Source organism: Argentina silus (genome assembly GCF_951799395.1).
Source record: "Argentina silus genome assembly, chromosome: 5".
In the NCBI taxonomy this organism is placed as follows: domain Eukaryota; kingdom Metazoa; phylum Chordata; class Actinopteri; order Argentiniformes; family Argentinidae; genus Argentina; species Argentina silus.
The window spans coordinates 21,115,981-21,142,586 of record NC_139659.1 but is presented as its reverse complement, the minus strand read 5'-3'; the positions used below and the strand labels follow the sequence as shown (position 1 = coordinate 21,142,586).

The 26,606-nt window shown below is 46.1% G+C and overlaps 2 protein-coding genes across 7 annotated transcripts in view; both read right to left on the bottom strand.

The window, feature by feature from the left end:
* Positions 1-372: 372 nt before the first annotated feature.
* macir (macrophage immunometabolism regulator) lies at positions 373-7,791 on the bottom strand. Of its 2 annotated transcripts, none has more exons than XM_083669877.1 (2): positions 7,755-7,791; positions 373-4,759 (listed from the first exon to the last, which is right to left on the bottom strand). In XM_083669877.1, exon 2 carries the CDS (start codon positions 4,750-4,752, stop codon positions 4,024-4,026), a length of 729 nt encoding a protein of 242 aa, XP_083526003.1. In that variant the 5' UTR covers positions 4,753-4,759; positions 7,755-7,791; the 3' UTR covers positions 373-4,023. The 2 variants fall into 2 exon arrangements, with proteins under 2 accessions (XP_083526003.1, XP_083526004.1); XM_083669878.1 differs by having other exon boundaries at positions 373-4,755.
* A 519-nt stretch (positions 7,792-8,310) lies between these two features.
* ppip5k2 (diphosphoinositol pentakisphosphate kinase 2) overlaps positions 8,311-26,606 on the bottom strand; it is a 34,906-nt gene continuing 16,610 nt past the window's right edge. For 2 of the 5 annotated variants that reach the window (XM_083669364.1, XM_083669368.1), the window contains 16 exons: positions 26,401-26,526; positions 25,705-25,826; positions 25,082-25,264; positions 24,528-24,669; positions 23,074-23,297; positions 22,733-22,860; positions 22,374-22,488; positions 21,961-22,068; positions 21,741-21,857; positions 21,067-21,249; positions 19,949-19,990; positions 19,427-19,606; positions 16,758-16,833; positions 10,403-10,546; positions 10,207-10,302; positions 8,311-10,026 (listed from right to left, as the gene is read on the bottom strand). In XM_083669364.1, coding sequence (XP_083525490.1) covers positions 9,275-10,026; positions 10,207-10,302; positions 10,403-10,546; positions 16,758-16,833; positions 19,427-19,606; positions 19,949-19,990; positions 21,067-21,249; positions 21,741-21,857; positions 21,961-22,068; positions 22,374-22,488; positions 22,733-22,860; positions 23,074-23,297; positions 24,528-24,669; positions 25,082-25,264; positions 25,705-25,826; positions 26,401-26,526 — 2,738 coding nt within the window. In that variant the 3' untranslated portion in view covers positions 8,311-9,274. The remainder of the gene's footprint in view (positions 10,027-10,206; positions 10,303-10,402; positions 10,547-16,757; positions 16,834-19,426; positions 19,607-19,948; positions 19,991-21,066; positions 21,250-21,740; positions 21,858-21,960; positions 22,069-22,373; positions 22,489-22,732; positions 22,861-23,073; positions 23,298-24,527; positions 24,670-25,081; positions 25,265-25,704; positions 25,827-26,400; positions 26,527-26,606) is intronic. The other 3 variants (XM_083669366.1, XM_083669365.1, XM_083669367.1) reach the window with 3 other exon arrangements.

Sequence of the window (26,606 nt, the reverse complement as noted above, 5' to 3'; positions counted from 1 at the left end):
GCACCCAGGGGAGGCTGGTGGAGGCAGGAATCAGAGGACGGGCTCATTGTATTGCGTGGAATGGAATGATGAATGGTATCAAACACATCAAACCGCTGCATCCCTCACAGACACAAGGCCCACAGGAGTCGACATATAAAGCTATTACATAAACCTGGAGAGTCTCCTTATAAAACATTTAACAGAACAAACTCAATCTGTCAATTCAAATAAGTGAAGAAAAGATAAAAACTATAGAACACTACACTACAATACAACACACTAAACACTACACATTACACACTACACTAAACACAACATTGGCATGGGTCCAATACATTTGGAAACAATTTCGGACATATCGGGTCAATGAAGAAAGAGACACAATTCATAGCGTAGTGTTTTAATAACAATGTCAAGTGAAATATAATAAAACTTAGTCAGTCGCATTGCAGGGCATAAATAGACACGTAGTAGAAAAAACAGTACAGAAGCTCCAAAGCTGTGAAACTACAGTCTACAAGCTGCTATGCAGAGATAAGACCAGACAGTCTAATTCAATGACAGTTATTGTACAAATAAAAGGACAAAGTTCAACATAAGCCTATGAGCATCGCTAGGGGGGGTCAAAGTTCAACATAAGCCTACAGTATGAGCATCGCTGGGGGGGTCAAAGTTCAACATAAGGGGTCTGAGTGAGCGGCACGGAACCTGTGAGGCCAGTTCCTTCATGGGTCATGTGATGTCATGCCAGGGAGAATCACAGTTCAACCCAGAACCTTCGTACGATAACAACATGATCCTTGAATGGGAACCGTTCAGACCCAGATTACTGTCAATCAAGTTCAGGAAGGAGACTCGTTCTCAATCGAGAATCTCCATTGAAAGAGACGTCCAGTCCAGGAGTAGAGTAGGCTTCATTTGGACTTGTCAGATGGATGCTGTGCATTACTGTAAATAATTCGGCAGTTTCACAAAAATAGATTATTGACCAATTGTAAGGTATATTAAAACATGTTGGTTTTTTGTCCCAAATTGCAATTGTCCTTCATGATGGAAATGTACAAATTAGCATTTTCAACACATACCTCAGCATTTACGTGGAGAGTAGTGGAGCTGAGCATACTGTTCAGGTAAAAACTCTTGAATCAAGACCAAGAGAGAGAGAGAGAGTCTGAGTTCCACCGTAATTCTAAACATCACAACTAAAAGTCACCGAAACGTCACCTCAAACACACCTGTGAGCAAACCGCTTATGAACATCAATACAGTTTATATTTTACCAGAGAACATTTCCAAGTGTTTGGTGAAAATACATCCTTACTGTACACACAGGTTATATTGTTGCTAAGGGACATTTAGTCAAAAGCAAATGAGTGTTTTCTGTTTTCACTCTAAACTGCTTTTGAGGTCTGCGCCCTTGACAACGCTACACATGACTGTTGATAGATGTTACAGTGTGGTTAAGGTGCCTTTTAGTGTCCATTTATGTATTTCATGTACAAATCATCAAGGTGAAATATACTGATGTTAAAATCACATACGAGTCTTACCAGGACGCCAGATAGATAGGGTACAACAAGTACGAATCAAAACACAGCAAAAAGAAACGGAAACAGAATATAAATCATGTTGAATTAAGACGTTCTGTCCAGGACACGCGTTCCCAAATGAAGGTCAAAATGAATCCATCTCTGCTAACTCAGTGACAGGGGACGCAGACCCTGTGCAGGTCATCTCGGTCCCCACAATCTCAGGTGAGTCTGGAACGGAATGTGGAACACAAAGGTCCGATGATCTGTTATCGAGCGGATACAGACAGTGCTCGTGGGCAGAGGAGAATGGGTTCCTGGTTTTGAATAGATTTGATCCTATGATATTGTTGGGAGGACAGAACTTATTCTTGTCTTGTGATACAAAGCTTAGAATGGAAGAGACGAGAGAGAGATGGGACAGAGCATAATAACATAATACAGTTATTGATTTCATAATACTGTCTTAAGACATGTAATAACACCTGCTATAACATGCCACCCACTATAACATGCCATAACAGTTTGAGGGTAGAATCGTTAGTGGAAACTGAGTAGTTAGTGACAACTGACATAACTTTGTTATAATAAAATGATACATCTTCAAAGGTCATCAAAAATATACCAATTCATACCGTATGTCACTGTGGGTAAATTGTCATTCACAGATGCTGTTAATATCATGCTGTTATGTTGTGCAAACAACACTGTTACAATGGTGTTACAGTTATTTAGGGCTAGTTCAAGTAAGGTGATTCCTAAGATTACTCCTCAAACTCTCATATTGATTGTCACGTGTCCAATGCATCCCAGAATAGAATCTTATTACAAATAAGTAAAAATGATGTCATCAAGTTTTCCCAGGACAACCATAATATCATCCTTTGGTTTCCATAGTGATGGGTGTGTGAGGGGAGTGGCTAAAACCAAACAGTGTCCTGAAGAGATCGGCGTTACAGGTAGACGCAGTTATATGACATCACACACGGCGGGCGAAGGGGGGGGGGGGGGAGGGAGGCTTCCTGCTTGCAGAAATCAACATAAATATCGACATTAACACGCACTGTCATATCTGCCCCTTTTCAAAGTGTGTGTCTCTCAGGGGAAGGCACGAATTGGAGAGAGACAATAATAATAATAATAATAACAGTCTAAGTAGATTTCAATAGCGGAGTTGTTTCCTGTGTGTGTGGAAGCAGGGAGCTGTCCCACCGCGTAGGGTGATGTCATCTCGCCGAGTCTACCTTTAATAAGCTAAATTCTAGAACGCCGTCTCTTCCGTTAAGAACATGAAAGATGAATCAGAATCAGAATCAGATGGACATGACTGAAAAGGACTGAAACGTCTATGAAGAGAACCCTGGGGAAGCCTACCTCCTTCCTCCCCCTCATCGTCCTTTCTTAGAATTCATCCTTACTGGTAAAGAAGGAGAGGGAGGGAGGGGGGAGGGAGGGGGAGTTAACGCTCTATATAAGAAGCTGATCTCACCTCGGGTACTCCCACAATAAGCCTCTTTTCTCCCTCCAATCCTCTCAAAGGACTCGTTTTAAATAACCTTTTGATTGTGTAACAGTCAGGCAGAGGTTTACATGCTGTACAGTAAAAACCCACGTCTCTCCCAGCCACAGGCAAGAGCTAAATAGCACTGGATACTGTAGGCGGGTGAGGTAAAAGACAGACAGGCGAGACAGAGAGTACTTTACATCCAGTTATGCTAGGGGGGGGGCTAATGCTAACGGCTAACGTATGTTATTATGGTTCTAAACGTAGGTGTGTGCTGTGGTGTCTGTAGGGTGCTGGGAGGGGAGGAACGTCAGATGTCCAATGGTGCAATCAAATGCAGAAAAGAACTGGCCCCTTTTCTGTAGTAGAGGCATTGGTAACATCCATTACCTTTGTTAAAAAGGGACAAACGCACACACGCAGTGGCACACACACACTGGCACACACACACACACTGGCACGCGCACACAGACAGACAGACACACAGACAGACAGACAGACACACAGTACACGCACGCACGCACACACACACACACGCACACACACTGGCACGCGCACACAGACAGACAGACACACAGTACACGCACGCACACACACACACACACACACACACAAAACATCGTCAATAAATAAGCGTACCAGTTATTGCTAATCCTGACGAACTTCACATTTTTGTATCTAAATAACCCCCTTACAGTGTACACACTTACTAACTTGACAATTTTTTGTTGTTTTTGTTTTTTTTTGTTGTTGTTTTTTTTTAAACGTTGTTTTTATACGTCAGCGAGTGCAGATCTCAGAGAGCCGCTCGTAGTCATTCACCCTCGCTGGAGGAAAGAACAAGATGAGCGGGCGCCTTCTTAAAGACCCGCCTCTGATCTGAGGAGGGAGAAACGCACCGCCACAAAGAGCACCCATGTCCCCTAGCGGAGTGGATGGATGACGTCGTCCAGAGAGACAGACAGACAGACGGGGCCGGCCGGCCGGCCGGCGGGCGCTGGTGGTTCTTCATGTTTTGTTGCGCGTGAACAGACGTTCTCCCCGCAGGGTGAGGTGCTGGAGCTGGTACTGGAGCACCTCCGTGTCTGCGGGCTCTCTGACGCTCATCTTGTCCAGGTTGAGGTAGTCCAGGGACTTGGACTGCGCCCTCTTCCCTTTGAGCAGACAGAGAGGGAGGGGCCCGTGGTGGAGCGCCCTGCCGGTCCCCGCGCCCTGCCGGTCCCCGCCGCCGCCGCCGCCGCCCCCCCCCTCGCCCTGGGACAGGGACCTGAGGTAAGGGTCCCCTGAGCTGGGCATGCGTCTGCGTCTCCTCCCGTTGGCGGAGGGGATGTCGTAGGGCTGGTAGTAGCGCGTCTTGGCCTTGTAGATGCGTGAGGTGCGGTGGAGGCCCAGGTCCATGGGTCTGGGGCCGAGGCTGGGGACCAGGACGGGGCTGGGGCTGGGCAGGGCCTCCAGGGGCTGGGGCGTGTCTGGGCCAGCGGACCACTTGGTGGCCAGTTTGAGCAGCTCCTCCCCGGTGGTGAAGCCCACCAGGTAGTTGGAGTTCATGTGGAGGATCTGGTAGCCTGAGACAGTACTTTTGTTGGGGGAGCAGGGGGTGCTGGCACAGCGGGGGCGCTCGGGGGTGTCGGGCCTCAGCGTGGTGGCGGGGGTCATGTCCTCAGCAGCAGCAGCAGGTAGAACAGAGATGGGCGCCCTGGACACTCCACTGACATCCATTTCCATCTTTACTGACATGACCTGACTAGAGAGAAACAGGGGGAGGGAGAGAGAGAGAGAGAGAGAGAAAGAGACAGAGAGAGAGAAAAAACAACACAAACATCCCTTATTTCTCCATGCTTTCAGTGACGATGGCTTGAATCTCTTGCTTGAAGCCATACTGTAGGCCTAAATGAAGCTAAAGCTATCGCTAAACCCCTCTGAGGAAAATCTAAATATGTTTGGTGGCAGGAGAGCAGTCCACTGAACTTCAAACACACATAAACACCTAAGAAGCATAAGGCTAGGCCAGGCCTTCAATAGCCTGCATGCTGTCCAGGAATGTAGGGACAACAACAAACAGTTGACAGATGACTGGAGGACTATTTATAGTCCCCCGAACGTGAACAACACTTAACATGGCTTTGTCTTAAAGCCCTACAAAGCCCATGCTAGCTATACTTCCATTAGTTCCTCATCACATGCCGCATCTGGAGGCAAAAACAACCGTTTTCGATTTAAAAAAAAAAATCTGTTTTAAATGTTTCTTTGGAATAATGAGTTGAGGGAGCCTGGTCTTAGTACCGCAAAGGCATACTGTAGTAAAAGATAGGCCTAGTATTTCACTGACTACAAGATGACATCAGAATGTGTCATCTTAATTTTCTAACATAGTGTAATATGCACGGGTGGAATGACATATCACTGGGACAGGAAAGATCTGGACAGACACAATATCTGAGCATCCTTCAGCCGGTGGCAGCTGAGGGCTATTAATCAACACCACCTCTCAGACTCTCACAGCTGCTCCAGATCTACACTTGGAGGGTAAACATGGCTGCAATTTGTGTAGTGCTGTATGATTGAGCATAAAGAATAGGTCTCGAATATATATGTATGTATGTATGTATGTATGTATGTTTAGTATGTATGTATGTATGTTCAGTATGTATGTATGTATGTATGTATGTATGTAAGTACAGTACCAGTCAAAAGTTTGGACACACCTTCTCATTCAATGGTTTTTCTTTATTTTTATTATTTTCTACATTGTAGATTAATACAAGGAACTATGAAGGATGAAGTATGTATGTATGTATGTCTGTTCAGTATGTATGTATGTATGCATGTTCAGTATGTATGTATGTATGCATGTTCAGTATGTATGTATGTATGCATGTTCAGTATATATGTATGTATGTATGTTCAGTATGTATGTATGTATGTATGTATGTATGTTCAGTATGTATGTATGTATGTATGCATGTTCAGTATGTATGTATGTATGCATGTATGTCTAATGTACTGTAGGCTAATTGTCTGTCTTTTATCATGAGTGACACTGAGTCGAGTTCCTAACAACCTTGCTTAGTAAAGCAAAGTATACTGCATCTTGAATCTTGATTATGTTTGTTCAAGTGAACCGGTTAAACCTCCATTGACCAGGATGTCACAGGGGAAAATGACAGCCTATGATGAGCACGCTTGTGAACATCGATTAGCCCTAACCCTAACCCTAACCCTAACCCTCACTGCTGAATATTCACCATCGCTCCTAGAATTAGCCAGCAGTACCATCTTAAACTAACTCACAAAAATAAATGTAAATGTCATTTGAAAAAGCATACTGATATATCATACAGATTATCATATCGTAACATAACACTGGGATGGGGGGGGGTAACTGTTTACAATGTATACAGTACTGTTCATTGATGGTATCATCATTCAACATCATTATGATATCATACTGTATATTCCTGAATAATTGTTTAAAACATTATTATAACTATGTAGTCCAGGAATTAAAAAAAAAAAATAAGACAGCCAAAACAGGCTTTAAATAGAGACATTCAGTGCATAGAATCTTCTCTATATAGCAGGTCAGGTGTTAATGACAGGTAGCCTACAGTAGTTATTAATAATCTCACTAAAGCACTAGGGGTCCAGTTCAATCAGGCTAAGAGAACCACTGTTTTCGGGTCCAGTTCAATCAATCTAACAGAACCACTGTTTTCGGGTCCAGTTCAATCAGTCTAACAGAACCACTGTTTTCGGGTCCAGTTCAATCAGTCTAACAGAACCACTGTTTACGGGTCCAGTTCAATCAGTCTAACAGAACCACTGTTTACGGGTCCAGTTCAATCAGTCTAACAGAACCACTGTTTACGGGTCCAGTTCAATCAGTCTAGAGGCCCGTCCTAAAAGAACCGCTGTTACGTCATGCTTAGCCTCCTGCTCCATGGCTGCACCCCTCTATCAATTATGGAATTCCAAAATCATGCCGGAAAGGGCAGAACAAATAGCTATCCAGCAATCCATGTACGCTCTTAAAGCATAGCCTATTCATGTATAATGTCGTAGACTATATTCTGTTTTTACATTTTTTATTCATTTTTAAATGTCCTATTCATAGGCAAAATGAAAACAGATCGTCACACACCTGTCGTAGTTTCGATTTCTCAGGCTACAATTAACGGCACTAAAGACACTATGAGGGCGAATGAAATTGTTCTAGATTCTTTTAGCCGTAATAATAAACACACTACATTATATGCTTTAATACAAACAAAAACAGAGGCTGTTTTTAGGAGGATTCTCGCCGAAAACCCGACAGGCCGGTTCCATCCTGTTCTGCCTGCTGGAAGGGGGACATCAGTTCAACCCACCACCACTGAATACGACATTCAGCACAGAGATAGTCCTACATATTCAACTCGCTCTGTCGTATGTGCATCCTAAATCTCTAACTAAATGCAACGCAGTCGAAACACTAATAATAATAATAATAATAATAATAATAATAATAATAATAATAATAATAATTCTATCTGGGTGGGAAGAATGTTAGCAGCAGGATGCAGCTGTCCACCATTCCAAGCCCCATCCTTAATAAGGGATAGCTACCGCCTGGTGGTCCCCTTTATAGGCTACACAATGTACACACACACACACACACAGTTTAGAAGGATATCATTGTCGTTATATTAGCCTAATGGTTTTGACAAACACACCGGAACAAATGCACAATGATAACAGACCTGTATGACAGCTGAGCCTCTCCTCGCCTCTCCTCTCCTCGCCAGATCCGATCTGTGACGCTGCTACTGGCAGCTCCGCTTCCGACTCTCATCACGTGACACGCTGTTAGGTCACACGGGCATGGCCGTCTATCGCAGCGTTGTGCTCAATGGTGCACCTCGGCTGGAGGGAATGATGATATGCACGTGTGTCTGTGGCAGTGCACCGTCAATGTTAGGTAAAGGGATGCAGGTACGGGAAGAGACTGAAAGCCCCGATGTTATCTAACGTTTCTCTGTTCCCCTCAAGACTCCTATGTCATTGTTGACATCCTGTACTGTAGGGAAGTCCTTATAATAGAAGAGACCGAAAACTCTCCATCCTTCCTCCTTCTTCATCCCTCCTCCTCCTCCTTCTCCACCCCCCTCCTCCTCCTCCTCCTCCTCCTCACCAGCTGCTAACAAACCTTCTATACATATCTAAGTAATTATTTCAGGGAATCATATGGCAGAGAACATTGCACTGTAGTTGTCATTTATTGCACAAGGAAATGACACTCAGACACCAAAACCTTTCTGGAAGTTTATTCTGAATATATACAACAATCATGTTTGATTACAATGTCATAAAGAGAGAGAGTTGAACAGAGAGATGAATTGTCGTTACAGTACTCATAAGGCAGACTTCCTTTTCCAGTTTCATCAGGTTCAATCAGAAGAGAAGTGTTGAAAATATAGGTGAAAAACATGTCATCATCATCATCATGTACATTATGTATATCTTCGACAGAAACATGTACAATTTCACCTGATCCATTTAAAACATACGACATATCTTCAGTTGGACCTTAAGATTTCAGCTCAAGATGACCAAGTTCCTCTCAGTTGTGGAATTCTCTGTTTAAGAGATGTAGACGGTTCGCTTGACTCCAGACCTGTAGGTGGTTTAGTTACCAACACCCACAGTATGACTAGCAATATGTCTCTGTCTACATTATACAGTAACTCCTACACATATGGACGGCCAGCATGGGTGGACAAGCCTAGCTAGGCGTACAGGAGTGGGATAACCACATGCAGTACAGGTCTGGAGTCAGGCAAACAGGCAGCAGGAGAACTACATACACTTCAGTTCTATACAACGCATTTACAACTGCTGTAACATTGGACATTCAGATACACAACACGCTAGGTAGCAACAGGTGGCTGAAACAGGAACGGATCGTACGGCAACACGAGGGAAACACGGTCACAGATCAACATGGCATGTCTTTACTTAACAGCACGCACTGTGCAACAGTGAAACATGAAACCTTGTAACTCCATAAAGACGTCTCAGAGCGGCTAAAAGAGAGTGGAACCGACAAACTAACTATGTAACTAACGGTGTGTGCAACAAATACCTCTAGAGTCTAGTCTAAACTTAAGGTTACATGTAATGTTTCTCCTCGTAACAGAAGTCCCAAGTGTGGGTGTATCGTAACTTTGACCTACTAGACGTGTAACAATTCCAACTGCTTTGACGTTGAAGTGAACGGATATTATTTGGAACCTTCTTTGGCATCTTTCTGGTGGCTGGAGGTGAGAGAGACCGCTCCTTCTTCTGTAGAGCCTTCGGGGCTGAGGCCGGGGTGCACCGTACCGGGTAGGGAAACCGTCTTGGTCTCTGTGTCTTTGGGGGGGTCATGGGAGGGGACTTGTGGGCGGATTTTAGCACTGTGCGTGTCCTGGGTTGAAGTCTGTGGCGCGACTTTGCCACTAGGGGTTTCTTGAGTCACGGAGGGTGCTTGTGGTTGCGGGGGCATTTTACAAGTCACCTTATCTTGTGTGGGGTGGCTTAGTGACCGAGCACCGCTGGGGGTATCTTGGGCAGGGGGGAGTTGTGGTGGAACTTGACCACTCAGAGTATCCGGTGGCACTTCCTGGCCAGTTTGGGCCTCAGGCTGTGAGGTCATCCGCCTGGGCCCTGTGTCTCCCGGCCTATCAGGGATTGAGACTGACACTGGGAGTGTCATACTACCAAAACAGGAGGCAGGGTGGGAAGTGTGCTCCATGGAGACTGAACCCCCTGGGGACGTGACGGTGAGCCCAGGAGGAGCTGGTCTAGCTGGGGCAGGTACAGAGGGAGGCCCCTGGGCCTGGGTGGAAGGCTCCGGGGCTGCTTGGCTCTCCGAGCTGGAGGGTTGAGGTTGAAGAGGCTGCTGTGCCTCCGCCTTGTCCCCAGATGCCCCGTGTGTGACGGGGTCGGCTGGGCTGCTGGACCGGGGGACTCTGGAGGGGGACGCACCACTCACTGTGAGGGAGAGAAGGGGTAGAATGAGTCTACATTAATAATGTGTTCTGTCCTTTGACGCTTATATCTGCCTATAAGCAGCAAGTCACCTTCAACTGTTGGTCTTATGTTGAATGGGAGTCATGGTCAACTGGATTTGTAGAAGTTGACTGTGTTATTTATCAAACTCAAGTGTCTTACCACTAGCAGCCTTCTCCAAGGTCTTCTTGCCCTGTGTGAAAGGACAGGGCAAGACCCTCGCTGGAGTGTATGTGTTCAAGGGAGTTTTCTTGCCAGCTGTTGAACACAAAGAAGTCAATGAGACGTCAGCAGAGACAACTTACTGTTGATCACTTGTTCTGCACGCAGGCATGCATGCACGCACGCACACACACACCTGGGGTAGAGGCGGAGATGTCCAGCATCGAATCGTGGGACTTAGCGATGGAGGCGAGGAAGTCGTCGATCTGTTTGAGAGAGAGGGAGTTGTGCAGCGTCTCCAGGGGGCAGATGGACGGAACCATGGAGTAGAGCTCAAACCCTGGGGGGGAGGGGGGGGGGGACACACCTCCACATGATGAGACCACTACATACTGACAACGCTACCTACCAGACCTGGGTCAAATACATGTGGAAAATACGTTGTTATACTCAAGCTGCGCTTCATTTAGTTTGCCGGGCACAGTGGAAACCAAATGGAACGGTTCCAGATGTGGAACGGTTCCAGATGTGGAACCCCAAACTAAATCAAGCACGCCGCAAACACTTTAGAGTATTTGTATAACAATGTCTGACGGAGGTCCGACTACACGTTCTCCGCCAGTCACTAATCATTCATGAGAGTGAGCAACATCGCATCAGGGAATGAAATCGGCATTCACACTCATGACGCTTCCGTTATCTTGGAAATGACAGCAAACAAAATAAAAACCAAACTGAAAGGATAACAAAACACCAGATTGAGGTGGTGGAGATTTGCAGTGTGGAAGCATCGGGGGCCAGACAACATCAGCTACATCCCACTGAAGCACTCGCTACCTACTGCACAGGACCACAAACTGATTCAGCCAGGATGAGGAAAAAAAATAAAAAAACGTAAAAATGAATGTTTAGGCTACTTACCAGAGCAGCCGTTACGAGTTGGTTGGGTTATCTATATTTGTCCCCAACTAACAGGATCATACGAGTCAATAAAGGGAATCTTGAGTGGCCTAACACACACCAGAATATTGCTTAAAGGGGAAAGTCCATTGTCCGTAGTGAGGGTCTCGTCTAGGACACATAGTGACGGTGAAGCTTTAAATATATGATAGTAATTGAACTGTCACAGATCGAGATCAGGAACCTGTATTAGACTGACAGACATGTTCTGTTGTGTGGTCCTATGGTCTAATGCCACTTCTCAATAAGCGTTACTGATAGGTAAGTGTGTTCTGGGGAGTAGGAGTAAAGCAGACAGCTACTCAGGGTGTTCAGGCAGAGGGTCTGAGGAGAGGTGGTACAACGGGGAGGGGGGGGCAGGCGTTGGTGGTCGAAGGGGGCTGAAGACGTGGAGGACTGAGAACTGAGAAAGATAAAGGAAGCTGGACTCTACACAACAGAAATCTACGTGAACTTAAGACACCAAACGACATTCAGACAAGAGGAGTATATAAATGGGTAAATTAAACAGAATCCACACTTACCACAGAACATACCGGAAAACACTGACCCATTTAGAAAAGCAGATTAAAAACAAACAAACAAACAAACAAAAATATGACATCCCAAAATTAACAGTACCGAAAGAGTCTTATGTTTGGTTATGTACGTTAATTACAAATCAGAATGATTATCATTCCATCTACCCAGAGAAATTCCAACGGCAGATCAAAACTGCAATGCATATTATGGCCTAATTGTACACTGTCTTAACAATATTACTACTTGAATATTTACCATATATGGATAAAACCATGAAAGTGAATATTATTCAAGTAAGTTACTAACTTCTACAGCATCAGAAAAATATAAAATAGAGCACCATTGAAAGGAAACAGAAAAGCGATGGGGGGTAAACTAGCTAGTCACAACCTATAACCTGTATTCAGGACTTGGTCCTAAACTGTGTGTAGCCAACAGTACGTCTAAGGAGAGGGACATAAGAAGCACATGGTCTGAGGGTTGGATGAGCATTCAGACGGTCCCAACCGTCATGGTGACATTCCTCATTCCTGGTGCTGATGGGGAGGGGGGAGGAGGAGGAGGAGGAGAAGGGGGGACGCTACCCAGACCAAAACAAAAGGAGGGATGAGGCAAAAGGGAGTATCTCGATTGAGAGCAAACATACCATTGGTCGGGTGTCGCGCAAAAGAGATAGAAAACCGTTTAACAGCAGACCCACGCGTGGCCTCTGGGAAAGAGAAGAACAGGGTTTCCTGAACACGGACAACAGCTAGTAGCAGAATAAAAACAAGGGGGTTAGGAAGAAAGGCAAAGCGAAAAGCAAGTATTAGAAGACAAAAAGGCATGCAGGGTTAAGGAAGAGAGGGTGGGGAAAGGAGAGGAGTGCTTCGTTTTTAGTAGTGTTGTTAATAAAGTCGTTGTTGTTGGGATTCTCTCAGCCAGAGCCAGCGTGGACACACCAAACAATAAGGTTAATCATTGTTGTGGTTCATTGTCTGCTTTTGAGATGGTGGGTTGGTTCCAGTTGGAATTGGGAGGATAGAACAATTAAGGTCTATAGGCTGTTGGACACCTATGCTGACCTTGGTACAGTGTTGGGCCTTCTTCCAGAATCCCCTCCAAACCACATCCTCCATTATACTGTTGGTTCACTACCAGCCTTCCACCCATCAGCTATTCGTATACAGACACATAACTACCCTTACTCCAGGGGAGGCTGGTGGAGGCAGAGATCGGAGGACGGGCTCATTGTAATGCATGGAATGGAATGAGATCAAACAACACACGTGTTTTATACCATTCCTCATTCCCGTCCTCAGATTTCTGCCTCCACCAGCTTCCCCTGCCTTACTCAGACTAGAGCAATCTTCCACTGATATACATGATGCAGAGACGTCTACACTATGTTACAGCATAAATGGGATCAGATCTATATGACCGTGAGAAAAAGTACATTCAAGGAATCATGGATTTGACGGGGTTATCAATTCAAAAAATTGAGGATCCTGATAAATGTACTTACCCTGAAGAAAAGACTGTACTTTACATGGAAAGAAATCTTAATAATATCAAAAGCATCCATATCATCTAGCCTGCGCAATGGAGGTGGTACCCTGTGGTGCTTATTGTATCAATCAAAAACTGCACTTCGGATTGGGTGAGCGGCCAATAACTGAATGATTCACTAAAACAACTGTCTCATGATTCAAAATACTTTATGGAATAACTGTGGAAACAACTAAAATTATTTAATGGGCCGAATGATTTAAAAAGCCACAATGACTACAATGTTCGTGATAAAAAGTGTCAAGAACACTAAATGAAGTACTAGGATGGTCTAACAGCTAGGTGCAGTAATATGATAATTTCGTCACACGAAAATGATGATATTACTAAATTAATTTAGTTTCACTAACTGCATTTTCACCATAAAACACAAACATTCTTCACAATCAACCACAGATGGGTGAATGGTTTCCTAACCATTATCTGATGCCATGAATATGAAAAATGCTTCAAGAGACCAAAACACAAGATGGCCGCCTTACGATGAGTGTGACAGCATATAGACAGATAGACTCGTACTGTCTATTTCCTGATGAAATACACAGAGGAAACTCCAGGATTCCTTATCAACATAACAAACAGGGAGGGGGGGGGTTCATCTTTCTCTTTGAAGATGTGTGTGCGTGTCTGCACATACCATCTAAGAAGCCGGAAGAGGTCAGCTTTTTACGGTGTGCGCGAGCATAATCTTGGAGGTTAGGAGCACTGGACGAGCCCCCGAGGACCATGGTACTAAACAGGCCAGCGCAATGAGACCCTGGGGGGGGGTTAGAACACACACAGACAGCCTCTGTCCCAACCGCAACACTAGCACACACACTTAGAACGCACTACCGATACCTTGTCCCATTGTCTGTAGTGCGCAGGGGAGGCTGGTGGAGGCGGAAATCGGAGGACAGGCTTGCCTGTCATGCAAGGATCGGAACGATGCATTACAATGAGCCCCGTCCTCCGATTTCTGCTTCTGACAGCCTCCACCGGTAGTGCGCTAGTATGGTCATTGGGACACAGCCACATCAATTGTGTGTGTGTGTGTGTGTGTGTAGGTCGTCACAACAACCACACCACACACACACACACACACACACACCATTGGAATGCATGCAACATGCATGGCTAGGAGATTGTTGCCACAGAAAGACTTGGTGCAGCCTCGTCAAAAGAGCCTTCACATAAGCACAGTAATGTCCCTCCGCAGGAGGATGGCCATGGTGGGGAGAGATGAGGTTCCTAACAACAGTTCCCTTTGCTGTTATCAAAACACTACATGTCACAACCTAGGCTGTTGGGCCAACACTGCACTACAGATCTGGCCATCAACTAGGTCCTCTCCTCAGAAGTGTTACACCTGTACTAACATCAGGGGAGACTGGTGGAGGTAGAAATCGGAGCACAGGCTCATTGTAATGCATGGAACGGAATGAGGAGCGGTATCAAACACATATGTTTGGTACCATTCGTCATTCCATTCCGTGCATTACAATCCAGCGATTTCTGCCTCCACAAGACTCCCCTAACTAACAGTCACTGTGGAACTCTGTGGTTTGGTTCCTGAACCCACTCCATGGCTAGAAAGCACTCTCCCTGGAGAATGGACTTCAGTCTAGGACTAAGCTTAACTAATCTGTAGGAAACTAGAACAATAACCTATTATGTCATCTTCCCACTAATTCACAAGGGATGTATTCCGAGCCTGGGAGCAGACCCACTACAAGTCAACTACAATACTTACTCAAAATTAATATGATACAAATTAAAAGATAATACAGATAACAAGGGAGTCAAACATGATGATTACAGGACACATTCCCTAAGGTAATAATGTCTTGTATAATGTCAAAAATATAATAAAATATAAATATAAATAAACAATGTACAGCTACAGTTGTAGTTATGCAGCTGACAGGAAAAGGTAACAGACTCAGACAAAAGATCCAAGGGGTTAAATGGTGTAGGATAGCCATTTCTAAAATGGTAGCCATCAACAAATCCCCAACATATTCTAGTAGAAATTTGCTGTGGCTACGCCATTTTAGGTCACGAAGGACATTACCAGCATGTATGGGAAACAGAGTCAGCAGCACTGGATTAGTTGTGTGGCAAAAATCTGTCTCTAGAAAACAGTCAGCTTAAAAACAGTGAGCTGGTTGACGGTATTACTGGCTCAAACAAGCTCCACGTGACAGATTTAGTACTTTTGATCAGTCATTTAGAGAAGCAGCATTTGCAGAGAAATCACACTTGAAGTGCTTTAAGGCACAAGTCAACACAGAGCAAACGCTAGAAATGCAGTTAAAGTTAAATACAGTATCATACGGCACAAATCTGCAACTTTCTAAAAGGTATCAATGACATCAAAACATTCAACTTTGTCTTCACATTGAGATTGTGTTGGCTAAAATACTGTGGAGACTAAACACTATGGGGGATAGGGGACATCATTTCATCACGATAACATAATTGATTATATTTCTTAAAGGCCGGATCGGGAGTTGCTGAAACCCCATTGGTCGCCCCACTGCTTGTGTTGTGGGGGGAAGACAAGCAGGTGGAACGTAAACATGAGGGCTGGCCTTTTGGGCAAGGCGCGTCTTTGCGCAAAATTCCGCCGTCTTAACGTAGAACGTAGCTACGACTTATGAAACCTAAACCTAATAATAAGCTTTTATTTATATAGCACCTTTCACACATAAGAATGCAGCTCAAAGTGCTGTACAATACTGCACAAAAGAAAGAAATAGGAACAGATTAAAAAAACGAGAACCAAAACGTCAGCAAAGTGCTGTACAATACAGTGCAAGGGCAGATTAAAAACAAAAACAACTATAGCACAATTAAACCTAGCATCTAGAAACCGGTACCGCTTAACGTAAAACTTAGCTATGACATATCAAACCTAAACCTAAACCTAGCATCTAGAAACCGGTACCAGTTGCAACTCGTCGTTTGTACAAACACAGCTTGATGATGATCAAATCTAGCTAAATTAGCTGCTGGAGCGGTTGCTGCGGTAGCTACTGTACTACATACCTAGTTACTATGCCTAGGTACAGCACTTACGTGGGGAAGACTGTCGGCGATGATGTCCCGTTGTTATTATGGGATGCACTGAGCCATGGGGAAAAATGTATAGTTGCCGTAACAGTCACTGTGACTTCGTTGACATTGGTAGCAATCTTAGCGAGTTGGCTAATGTTGTAACTGACTCTGGGAGGGGAGGGTGGAAGCCTAGGTGGTTACAGTTGTTGTTACACACAGCCACAGTGGACCTAGCACAGTGTCAGCAACTCCAGATCTGGCCTTTAACCCTGAGGTTGTTGTTAGCTAAACCTCAAGTTATGAGGAAACTACGGTAAAGCCCTCTGAAAACTAGGGTTAGGGTTGTTTTATTTCATCTCATTATTATAGAGTAAATCATTTCTCAACTGTCATCATCATGAAATGTGTAGGCCAACAGATATACAAACGTTAGGCTTACTTATCAAAATAGACATTTGACCGAACGTCTGAGACGAGCCTACCTATTCCAGTGGTGAACTTGTGTTCAGAGTGCAGCCTCCCGGGTCTCTGGATGTGGGTGTTGTTCTCCGACAGAACCTGGAGGAGAGAGGCCAGATATCACCACCTTTCACTGACACCAGGGCGGATGTCCCCAGCCATACTCACACGGACGGACGCCTTGTCTGGACGGGCAGACACACAGACGCATGGTTAATAAGCAGCCCTGGAAAATGTTAGTGCAAGGAAGACAGCAAAAAAACAAAAGGATGGATCATGCGACATCCCCACGGGCAGACGGAGGTCATTCCACATCAGAGGTCGTTTTCATAACAGACAGACACACACAGACACACACACAGACAGACACGGCCTCACAGAGCCAGAGAGATGTAAAGAAATGAACGATGAGGAGGAGGACAGACAGAAACATGGCAACAACTAATGCATATTATCAGGTTCTCCAACAATTAAAGATGGCACAACCTTGACCAATAGTACACGTCACGTCACATACACCTGTGGCATAAACAACAAAACAAAAAAGGGAGGAAAACAAAAATAAAGGAGGAGGAGGAGGAGGAGAGGGGCATATGTTCCCTTCGGGGATGTTAATCATGTCGCTGGAGTTGTGCATGGCCGGGACACCGAACCCACACACTGGAAATGAGCGCATGGTGGATCCTCTGGTGGGGGGGGGGGGGGGAGGCCTCTCACAGCAGGAGGGTCCTGGTCTGAATGGGGGGTGGGGGTTGAGAGCTGAAAGGTCATGAGAGGTAGAGCATGTCTGATGGTGGAAGCAGGACTAGACCATGAGCAGAGCACACTTAGCCCACTCTCACACCTCACAGAGCTGCCTGAGCTTACCTGGGGGGTCAAGGCAGGGAACCCCCCCCCCCCACACACACACGCACTGTCCTTAGAGGCAGCAGTCCTTAGAGTCCTTAGAGCAGTCCCCCTCCCCTCCCCCCTGGGAATCACACAGGAAACCCCAGACTAAGCAGCCCCTCATTCTAGCTCAGCTACTGTGAGGGCCAATGGTAAGACTCCAGGTTGTCTTTATTGCGACCAAAGTGTGTAGTACCGAAACACTTGTCCAGGCGCCGTGAAACCTGACGGTATGAACTGCGTAAGCCACCTGGAGTGCCACCATTGGGCTGCTACTGGAAGTCTGGGGTTCCCTCTATGAACAGGGGTTTCACAGTTGATTGTAGACCTGGAACTGGACTCTGAGACTAGAATGGCCCTAGTCCACCATGGGTTTGACATACCTTAACAGCTCTACAAATCCTCATACAGTAGTGTAGTTGTTACTCTACGTACAGTTTTAGCCTGATTTGGCCTTGGCCCCCCATGTCTTGTCATCAAATGATCCCAGTAAAAACGGGTCAAGTGTATGTTAACAATAGAGGTCAGCTTGACATTAAAAGCTGGTTGTCTCTCCATTTGGCAAATGGGGTGAGGAATGTAGTGAAAAGAGCCTTGTCTACATTTCATTGGAGCAAAGCAGTGACCCGTTAGAAACAGTGTTAATTAGGTTGCAGCCGAGACGGGCCGGGCCGAGCCAGAGTTCTGGAGGACACAAGCAGCCAGGCGACTTTAGGACGGACATCCCACCCCAAAACACATCTCCACAGTCGGCATGACAACAATCACATTGATGAATCACTCCCCTCCCTGGACCCCCGTACTTATCAGACTGTCACTCAACATGAGCGAGACTGTGCGAGTCGTGAAGGACAGCTAACGTTGGGGTTTCAGCAGATGAATATAAAGAGGAGTATTTACCTCAGTAACTACATGTAGAAAGTCAACGCGATAACACCAAACTGTGCCCATGGACTGGTTCAATCATGGCGTTCAATGGTTGCAGCAGGTGCTACACAGTTAATACATGGCAAGCACAATCATTTCCTCGGTTCATTTCTGTCTTCAGGGTAAATATTAGTATTATTAAATATTAGTATTTAAGGTCCATCACACATAAAAAACATTTTAACATCAGTCAATTATAGAAGTTCCATTAACTGGGCTATACCAATGTAGCATGTCGCATCATGATTGAAGAGTCCACGGGCAGATATGAAACAAATAAACAAAAAGATACCTTTAAAACATATAAAACCTATTAAAGAAGATGGGGGGGGGGGGGGCATCTAACACAAAATATCTCCTCACTGCACAACAGCTAATATGGAATGGTAAAATGGGGGCAAATCAACAGATAAACCCAGAAAGAGAGCCCTAGAGTGTAGCCTATCTAGAGCTGTCTGGCCATATGTAAAAGTCATGTCTCTGTTTAGCTGTGCACCACCACATGTATAGTAGACACGGGTGACATCACAGTCAGGACAGCAGCCATGTCAGTTGTAAAACGAAAGGTGAACAACTACTCTGGAATGAAAAAAATACAAAACAAAAACAAAAAGGTTGTACCTTCACTTATCTTATGGACCCCCCCTGATCTGAATTAGCTTAAACTGAAAAAGAAGGGTCATTCTTCACAGGACACAGAAAGAAACCAAAGGCGAAAAAACAAAGCAAAATGGTGGGTAAAACCAGCGCCTTTACATTGATCTGCTGATTAGGTGTCCTTGCTGACTGCAGCAGTAAACCCAACAAAGGTATTAGCGAGTAGTCATGTCTTGTACGTTTGGAGGATAAAAAAATGAATTAAAACTTGTATAAAAACCTGTTGCCATGAGCCAAAAATAGTGGAAGTGAAAGCCAGTGATTTGGGGGACACAGGGGAGGAAGTGATTGGGTCCCCTGATCTGCGTCGTCTACGCGCCCCTGAACCCACACCCCCACAGGTGTAATGCAGCCAGGGACCACTAGAGTCAGGACTAGACACACTCAGGGGGCTCTCTTCCTGGATGTGAGAGAGGGGGCAAAAACAGCACAGTCATGCAACATTACAGAGGTAAGAAGAAACAGGCCAGACTCACACAGTAGCCAGGGAAACACACAAGTCGGGCCACAAACTACTGTAGGTGGCCGCCATTTTGACACCAAACATTCCGTGACACGTTCCATTCTATTGGTGCGTTTTCTAGTTTGAATGTAACTGTCATGGAAGTGTTGGTGCCAAGATGGTGGCTGTGAGAACTCTGTGTGTCTATGGCACTGGGCCAGTCTCATTAGCCCCATCCACATTCACAAAGTAAGCCCCTCTATTTTGGGTTGAGGTGTAGAAACGTATATATGGTCATACTTTGCCAGCTGCGTTCTTGATAAAGTCTGTCTGCAATGGGGACTAAGAGGAAGCAAACAAATAGAAGGAAAAGAACAAACAAAATCAATGTAATGTAGTTTCAATGTTAAGTAGTTCCATTTAAGAGGTCATTATTGACATTTATAGATTGATACTTTGCTCGGGGCATAGGTTGACAAGTTGTTTTATCAGATAAAAACAATTGATAGACACATTTGACTGTAAATGTATCCCTACTGTGTCACCACTATGCTCTGACCATTAGACTAAGCGCAGTGACATTCACCGTGCTGAAAAGCGGAACCAGAAAACAAACATAGAATACAGAAAGAGACTCAATCAAACAGAATACAGAGGCCCATCTGATACTGTCAGAGACCTCAACAACCGTTAGAAGACGCACAGATAACTAGAAAATAACGTGTACTGTATCGAGGTAGATACAGAGTAGAGTCCTAGTTTTAAAGAGTAAAAGTGCACAGTCTGATGGTACACACACTGCCTTCTCTGGGGGTAGAGTTATACATGTGTTGCACTGTGCTGTCCATGCAGTGAGGGAGTGACCGTTGTTTAGTGTATTACTGATGTAGGGAGAATTAGAGGGGACAGTAAATATGAATTTGGCAAAAATACTCAATACAGTATATGTACAGCAGTGCAGGTACAGAAAAAACATTGGTTCCCATTATCAAGACAAACCTACTAAACATACCTGAATGAACTGTAGAATACAGGAACATGCAACTTACATGTTTTATCTTACATGTATCTATCTGAGTACTCAGCTACCAGGAAGAAAGGACAGCATTCACTGGAGTTACCGAGCACTGGAGTTACCTATCCCTGCAATGCACTAAGTAGTATACACTAAGTAGTACGCACTAAGTAGTACGCACTAAGTAGTATGCACTAAGTAGTATGCACTAAGTAGTATGCACTAAGTAGAGTTCCCTGCTATGCACTAAGGGGCGGTTCCCCAGACACAGGTTAAACCTAAAATCAGACTCAAAACCATCCTCATTGGAGGGGCTTAATCTGTGTCCGGGACACCAGCCCTAAGTAGCATGAAGGTGGCCTCTTCCTCACCCATGACCGGCACCCAACCTTAACCCACTTACTTCCACAGAGCCGATCTTTTTGGAGCGTGGCATCGGAGACTTCCTGTGTATGTAGATGGGGTCAGAGACCAGGGGGCGGAACATGAGGAGGGCGCGGTCAGGCTCGTCCCGCTTGGCCCCCGTACCCCCTGACTCCTCCACCTCGTCGCTGTCCGCCTGAGACTTCTTCTTAGAACCCTCGTTCTGGAGAGGGGAAGACACGAGGCGTACATACATCAGGTGTGTCATGTTTTCATCGTGTGACATTTAAAATCGCACGATTCTGTGTTTTCATTCACGCTGCGTCAAATGAACTGTAAATGATCAACTGGTGTTCGAAATACGGACTGAACTGGTCATGTTACTAGGCAGCAGCAGAATGTTTTTAGTTTTTTTTAAATATGTTTTTAGGGCATTCCTGCTTTATTGGGATAGAGACAGTAGAGATTGACAGGAAGGATGGGAGAGAGAGAGGAGGGATGACATGCAAGATAGGTCGAGGGTCGGAATCGAACCAGGAACTTGCGATTACGTGGTAAGTGCATTAGTGTGCTACGCCACTAAGCACCACCAGCAGAATGTATACTAAAGTGTACAGAAACATCTTGCTAGCTTAAGAGCTAGCAAAGCGTAACGTAGCCTCAACACACGCGTAGAGGTTGGTTCAACGCCAGCGAAGTGTAGAGTAGCCTCACCTCTCGTGACGCAGGTCTGTAGCCGAACCCAGAGGGCAGGTTCTTGTCATCCTCACAGCCTTTCGCTCCGGGGCTGAAATGAAGCTCCACGTGGAACCTCTCCTCTGACGACGGGTCCTGGAGGGACAGGGACGGGGTTAGGCACACACGCTCACACACACAGACAGACACACAAACACCCACACAGGCACAGAGAGAGAGACAGAGACAGAGACGTTACCTTGTTGGGGTCCTCATAAAGCATGATGACTATCTGAGTCATGTAGTTGAGCTCACTGACCACCTTGAGGTAGTCCATGGCCCTCTTCCACTGCTCGTCCTTGGCCTCCTGGGAGAGAGGAGACAGGCAGACAACACGGCCATTCAGGGCCCAGTTCCATATCCATCCACAGCCCCTCACCCTCACCTCAACTCATCTGGTATGCTACCTCCGTGACCCAGTACCATGTCTAATCCTAGACCCTTACCCCTTTACCCCTGCACCTTAAGTGTTCACAGCGGGGGAGGCGTGTTTAATACCAATCCTCATTCCATCCCACGCATTACAACGAGCCCGTCCCTCCAATTTCCACCTCCACCAGCCTCCCCTGGTTCCCCGGGTGTTCTGAGCAGGTCTTGTAGGGTGCTACTCACGTCACAGAAGGCTCCGTATCGCAGGATGGAAAGCAGGGAGTGGACGTGACTCTCGCTGGTGAAGTACAGCCTGGTCCTCACATGGCGCTCTGGGGACATCACTCCACGGGAGTACCTGAGGGACGCAGGGGGACATACATGACATGCAGATCCCTGTAGTGGATATTGGCTGCTTGGACAGACAATTTATATGATAAAGATATAAACAAGGTATCTGTAAACAGCGTGTGAGAGTGAGAGAGAGAGATAGAGAAACAGAGAGAGAGAGAAAGAGATACATAGATAGATGGAGAGACAGGGGGAGATAGGGAGATAGGGGGGAGAGAGAGAGCTTGCATGTGTATGTGTGTGTATCGTACTCAGGATGTAGTTTGTTGACAGTGTCGTCATCTTGCGTCCTCTGTAGGTCGGTGCGTATCTTGCGGATCAGAGGGGTGCAGTACCCTTTGGCGATGTCCAGCTTCTCCGGCTGGGAGATACCATACTCCTGATGAAGGTATTCATATTCAATATAAACACACCCAAACACACTCAACTAACACAATGAAGCACTCTTTCAACATTCTGACTAACCACCGAAAGCGAGATTCAAGACACAAAATTCGTCAACATTGGTCCGTATGTGATAGAAACGGTAGCATTCAACGACCTATCCGAGAAAAGGCAAACGACCACCAGAAGCGTTGCCGCGGTAACAGACCTGCGGAATGACGATGTCGGCCAGGGACTTGGACAGGCGGTAGATCTCCATGGTGTTGTCGAGCTTCAGGGAGCTGTTGTGCTGCACGTCGTACTTGATGCAGTCGTAGATGTCGGGGATCTTGCTGATGTTGTAGCGACCGTTCTTCATCTTGAAGTCCTTCTCCAGCTTGGCCCAACGCCGCAGCATCAGGTCCAGGGTCTCGCTGTGGTACAGCTGGATGTCTGAGGGAGGAGGGGGGAGGGAGAGGGTCAACATCCCGGTCAGTCGTAGGCTACAGGTGAAACCGAAGTCAAGTCATGTTGCAAACAGTAGCCCCGCAATTCGACTTGCTCCGACCGAGCCTCGATCTTGCGACCTCTGGCTTGCCAACACACGTGACCGAATCTCCTGAAATACCCGATGTTAACCAGCTACACTATCGAAAAAGCTCGTAATTCAACAGCACGGGTAGGCGGGGGTATTTGAACTTGAGGAGTGAGTTTACCATTTCAACTCGGTTACACAGGGGAGGATGGTGGAGGCAGAAATCCAAGGACGGGCTCATTGTAATGAATGGAATGAGGAACGGGACAAACCTACGTGTTTGACACCATTCCTCATTTCATTCCAGGCATTTACAATGAGCCCGTCCTCCGATTCCTGCCTCCACTGGCTAAGTGTGATCAGTGTCAGGTCAAAATAACGATGTGACCGCATTAATGCTGCTGAAGGATATACAGTAGGGGACAGCCCGAACATCATTAGTGTAGTCAAAATTAATTCAAATTAATTAAACCAAAACTAAAAATTAAAAAACTAAAAATTAAAAAAAACTTTCTATGGAGGAGGAACCAAGTGTTCCTCTCTTCCTCCTCCTCCTCCTCCTCCCTCCTTCAATATAAGCCAAGTTTGCCCTAAATCAGTCGCAGGATATTAAGACCAATCAGCCTCCCTCTGACAGCCTGAACCGGTGATCAAACTTGGTGAAGTTTTAATGAGGCTTTAAGTGGGGATTTTCAAAGCCAAAATATTTCCCGTCATTTTCAAAGGGGCTTATGTAGCGTACGAGCTACACGTCCGACAGCGAGGTGGAGACCAACGAATGAGAGACTTTGAAAAGTCATAATGACAGAGAAAGACTAATTTGCAAGGAACCGACTTTTAGGCTCACAATTGCTTTCGTCAGGCAAAACTCAGATGAACCACAAATTACTATTAGGGAGGACTGGGCTGTACTTTAGTGCAGGGGAGGCTGGTGGAGGTAGAAATCGGAGGACGGGGTCATTGTAATGCATGGAATGGAATGAGCAACTGTATCAAACACGTATTTCCATGCATTACACTGTGTGTTTGATACCATTCCGTTCCACGCATTACAATCAGCCCGTCCTCCGATTTCTACCTCCGCCAGCGTGTGTGTGTGTGTGTGTGTGTGTGTGTGTGTGTGTGTGTGTGTGTGTGAGCTGTGGTACCGGCTGACTTGGGGTCGTCCATCCTCTGGCGTATCTGCAGCGTGAGGTTCTGGATGAGGGAGTAGACCTTGTCACACGTCTTCACCGGGTTCTTGATCATCTGCATGGACTTGACCAGAGAGGTACTGGAGGTGGGGGCCAGCTGGGGGGGGTGGGGGGGTGGGGGGGGGAACAAACACATACTCTGAATACTAGCAGTGCACACACACACACACACACACATGCAAAACATGGATATCTCCATTCTGAACACGTGATTTTGACCTTGATGAGACAGTGTCTGGTGCAGTGACATACATTCTATTGAATAGAACACCGTCATTGGAAAATGTTCCCTACTGCTAGTAGTGACAGCCTGCCTGAGGATGCAGTGTACAACCTATCCCATACAATAAATCTGAGAAGTTATAGAAGCCAAAGAGCCTATGGAATCTCCAGCACCTTGTCATAGTCCTCAGCAATAAAACCTCTGTCTCCCTGTGGCTAACATTAGGCTATAGAACAGTACAGTTCTAGGCTAGATAACAGTAACAGTTGACAAGGGGAGAACAGACCTTGTCGTAGTCCTCAGCGGTGAAGTCCCGGTCCCTCTGGAGGATCTCGTGGAGCCTGGCCTTGACCTTCTGCTGGCAGCTGCTCAGGCTGTCGCTGTCACTGTCCAGCAGGCCGTTCATGTTGGCACTCTTCACCATCTGGACCAGGATAGGAGTCAGCTCCCCCTCCAGAGCCAGGAGACCCTACAGGGGGAGGGGGGGGGGGGAGGGAGAGAGAGAGAGAGAGAGAGGGGAAGAGAGAGAGAGAGAGAAAGAGAGAGAGAGAGAGAGAGAGAGAGAGGAAGAGGGATAGAGAGAGAGAGAGAGAGAGTCAGAGATACCACTTGATTTGACTGTTCCATCTTCCATGCAGCAGACCCCTACTGAGGTTCCAGCAGAGAGATATCCTGACCTGATTTTACTTTGTGGTCTTTCTCCAATCACTCAACATTACCACTGACAAGTATGTTGTGTTGCATAAGACAGCACGGTCATGCCAGCTCTCACAATGTCATAAGACCTCAACAGCTATGCTTGGTGACACGAGGATGTGACGTCATGGCGATACGAGGATGTGACGTCATGGCGATACAAGGATGTGATGTCATGGCAATGCGAGGATGTGATGTCAGTGCAGGGCTGACCTTGGCGAAGGCAGCAGCCGTCATCTGGACCCGGCCCTCGTCCGAGGCGTAGATCTTCAGGTCATGTCTGTAGGTGCTGTGGAGACGTAGGAGGCCGCAGCCTGGGAACCCTGCATAGTCTCCTGCAACACACACAACACAGCAACGCAACATCACACACACACACACACACACACACACACACACACAACACAGCAATGCAATATCACACTCACACACACACAACACAGCAACGCAACATCACACACACACACACACACACACACACACACACAACACAGCAACACAACATCATACACACACTGTAGAGACCAGGGGAGGCTGGTGGAGGTAGAAATCGGGGGCTCATTGTAATACATGGAATGGAATGAGGAATGCGGTGTTTGATACCATTCCTCATTCCATTCCATGCATTACAACGAGCCCGTCCTCCGATTTCTACCTCCACCAGCCTCCCCTGATCGGTACGACACCTGGACATTGTCGCTGTGAATACTTTTTCCTTCTTTAAAGCATAGAAGAGGTTATTGTCACAAAGTAAAAATACAGCATGTGAGCAAACAGACACATGTTGAAGCTGAGGGTAAATACTTTACAGAGATTACAAAGTAAATGGTTAACTTTCTGCAGAGAATGACTGGTGGAGGTTGTGTTACCCCGACCTCCAGGGTACATGACTGGTGGAGGTTGTGTTACCTTGACCTCCAGGGTACATGCAGCGGAAGGCCCGGCCCAGCTCCTCAGCCTGGACCCTACCTGCAGGAGTCAGCTCCCCGCCCCACTTCAACACCAGCAGCAGGGACGGGTCGTCCTTACGCACATCTGGAGGTGACACACACACACACACACACACACGCACAGGCACACACACCTTTGATCAGAAGACATCTGACATTATTGCA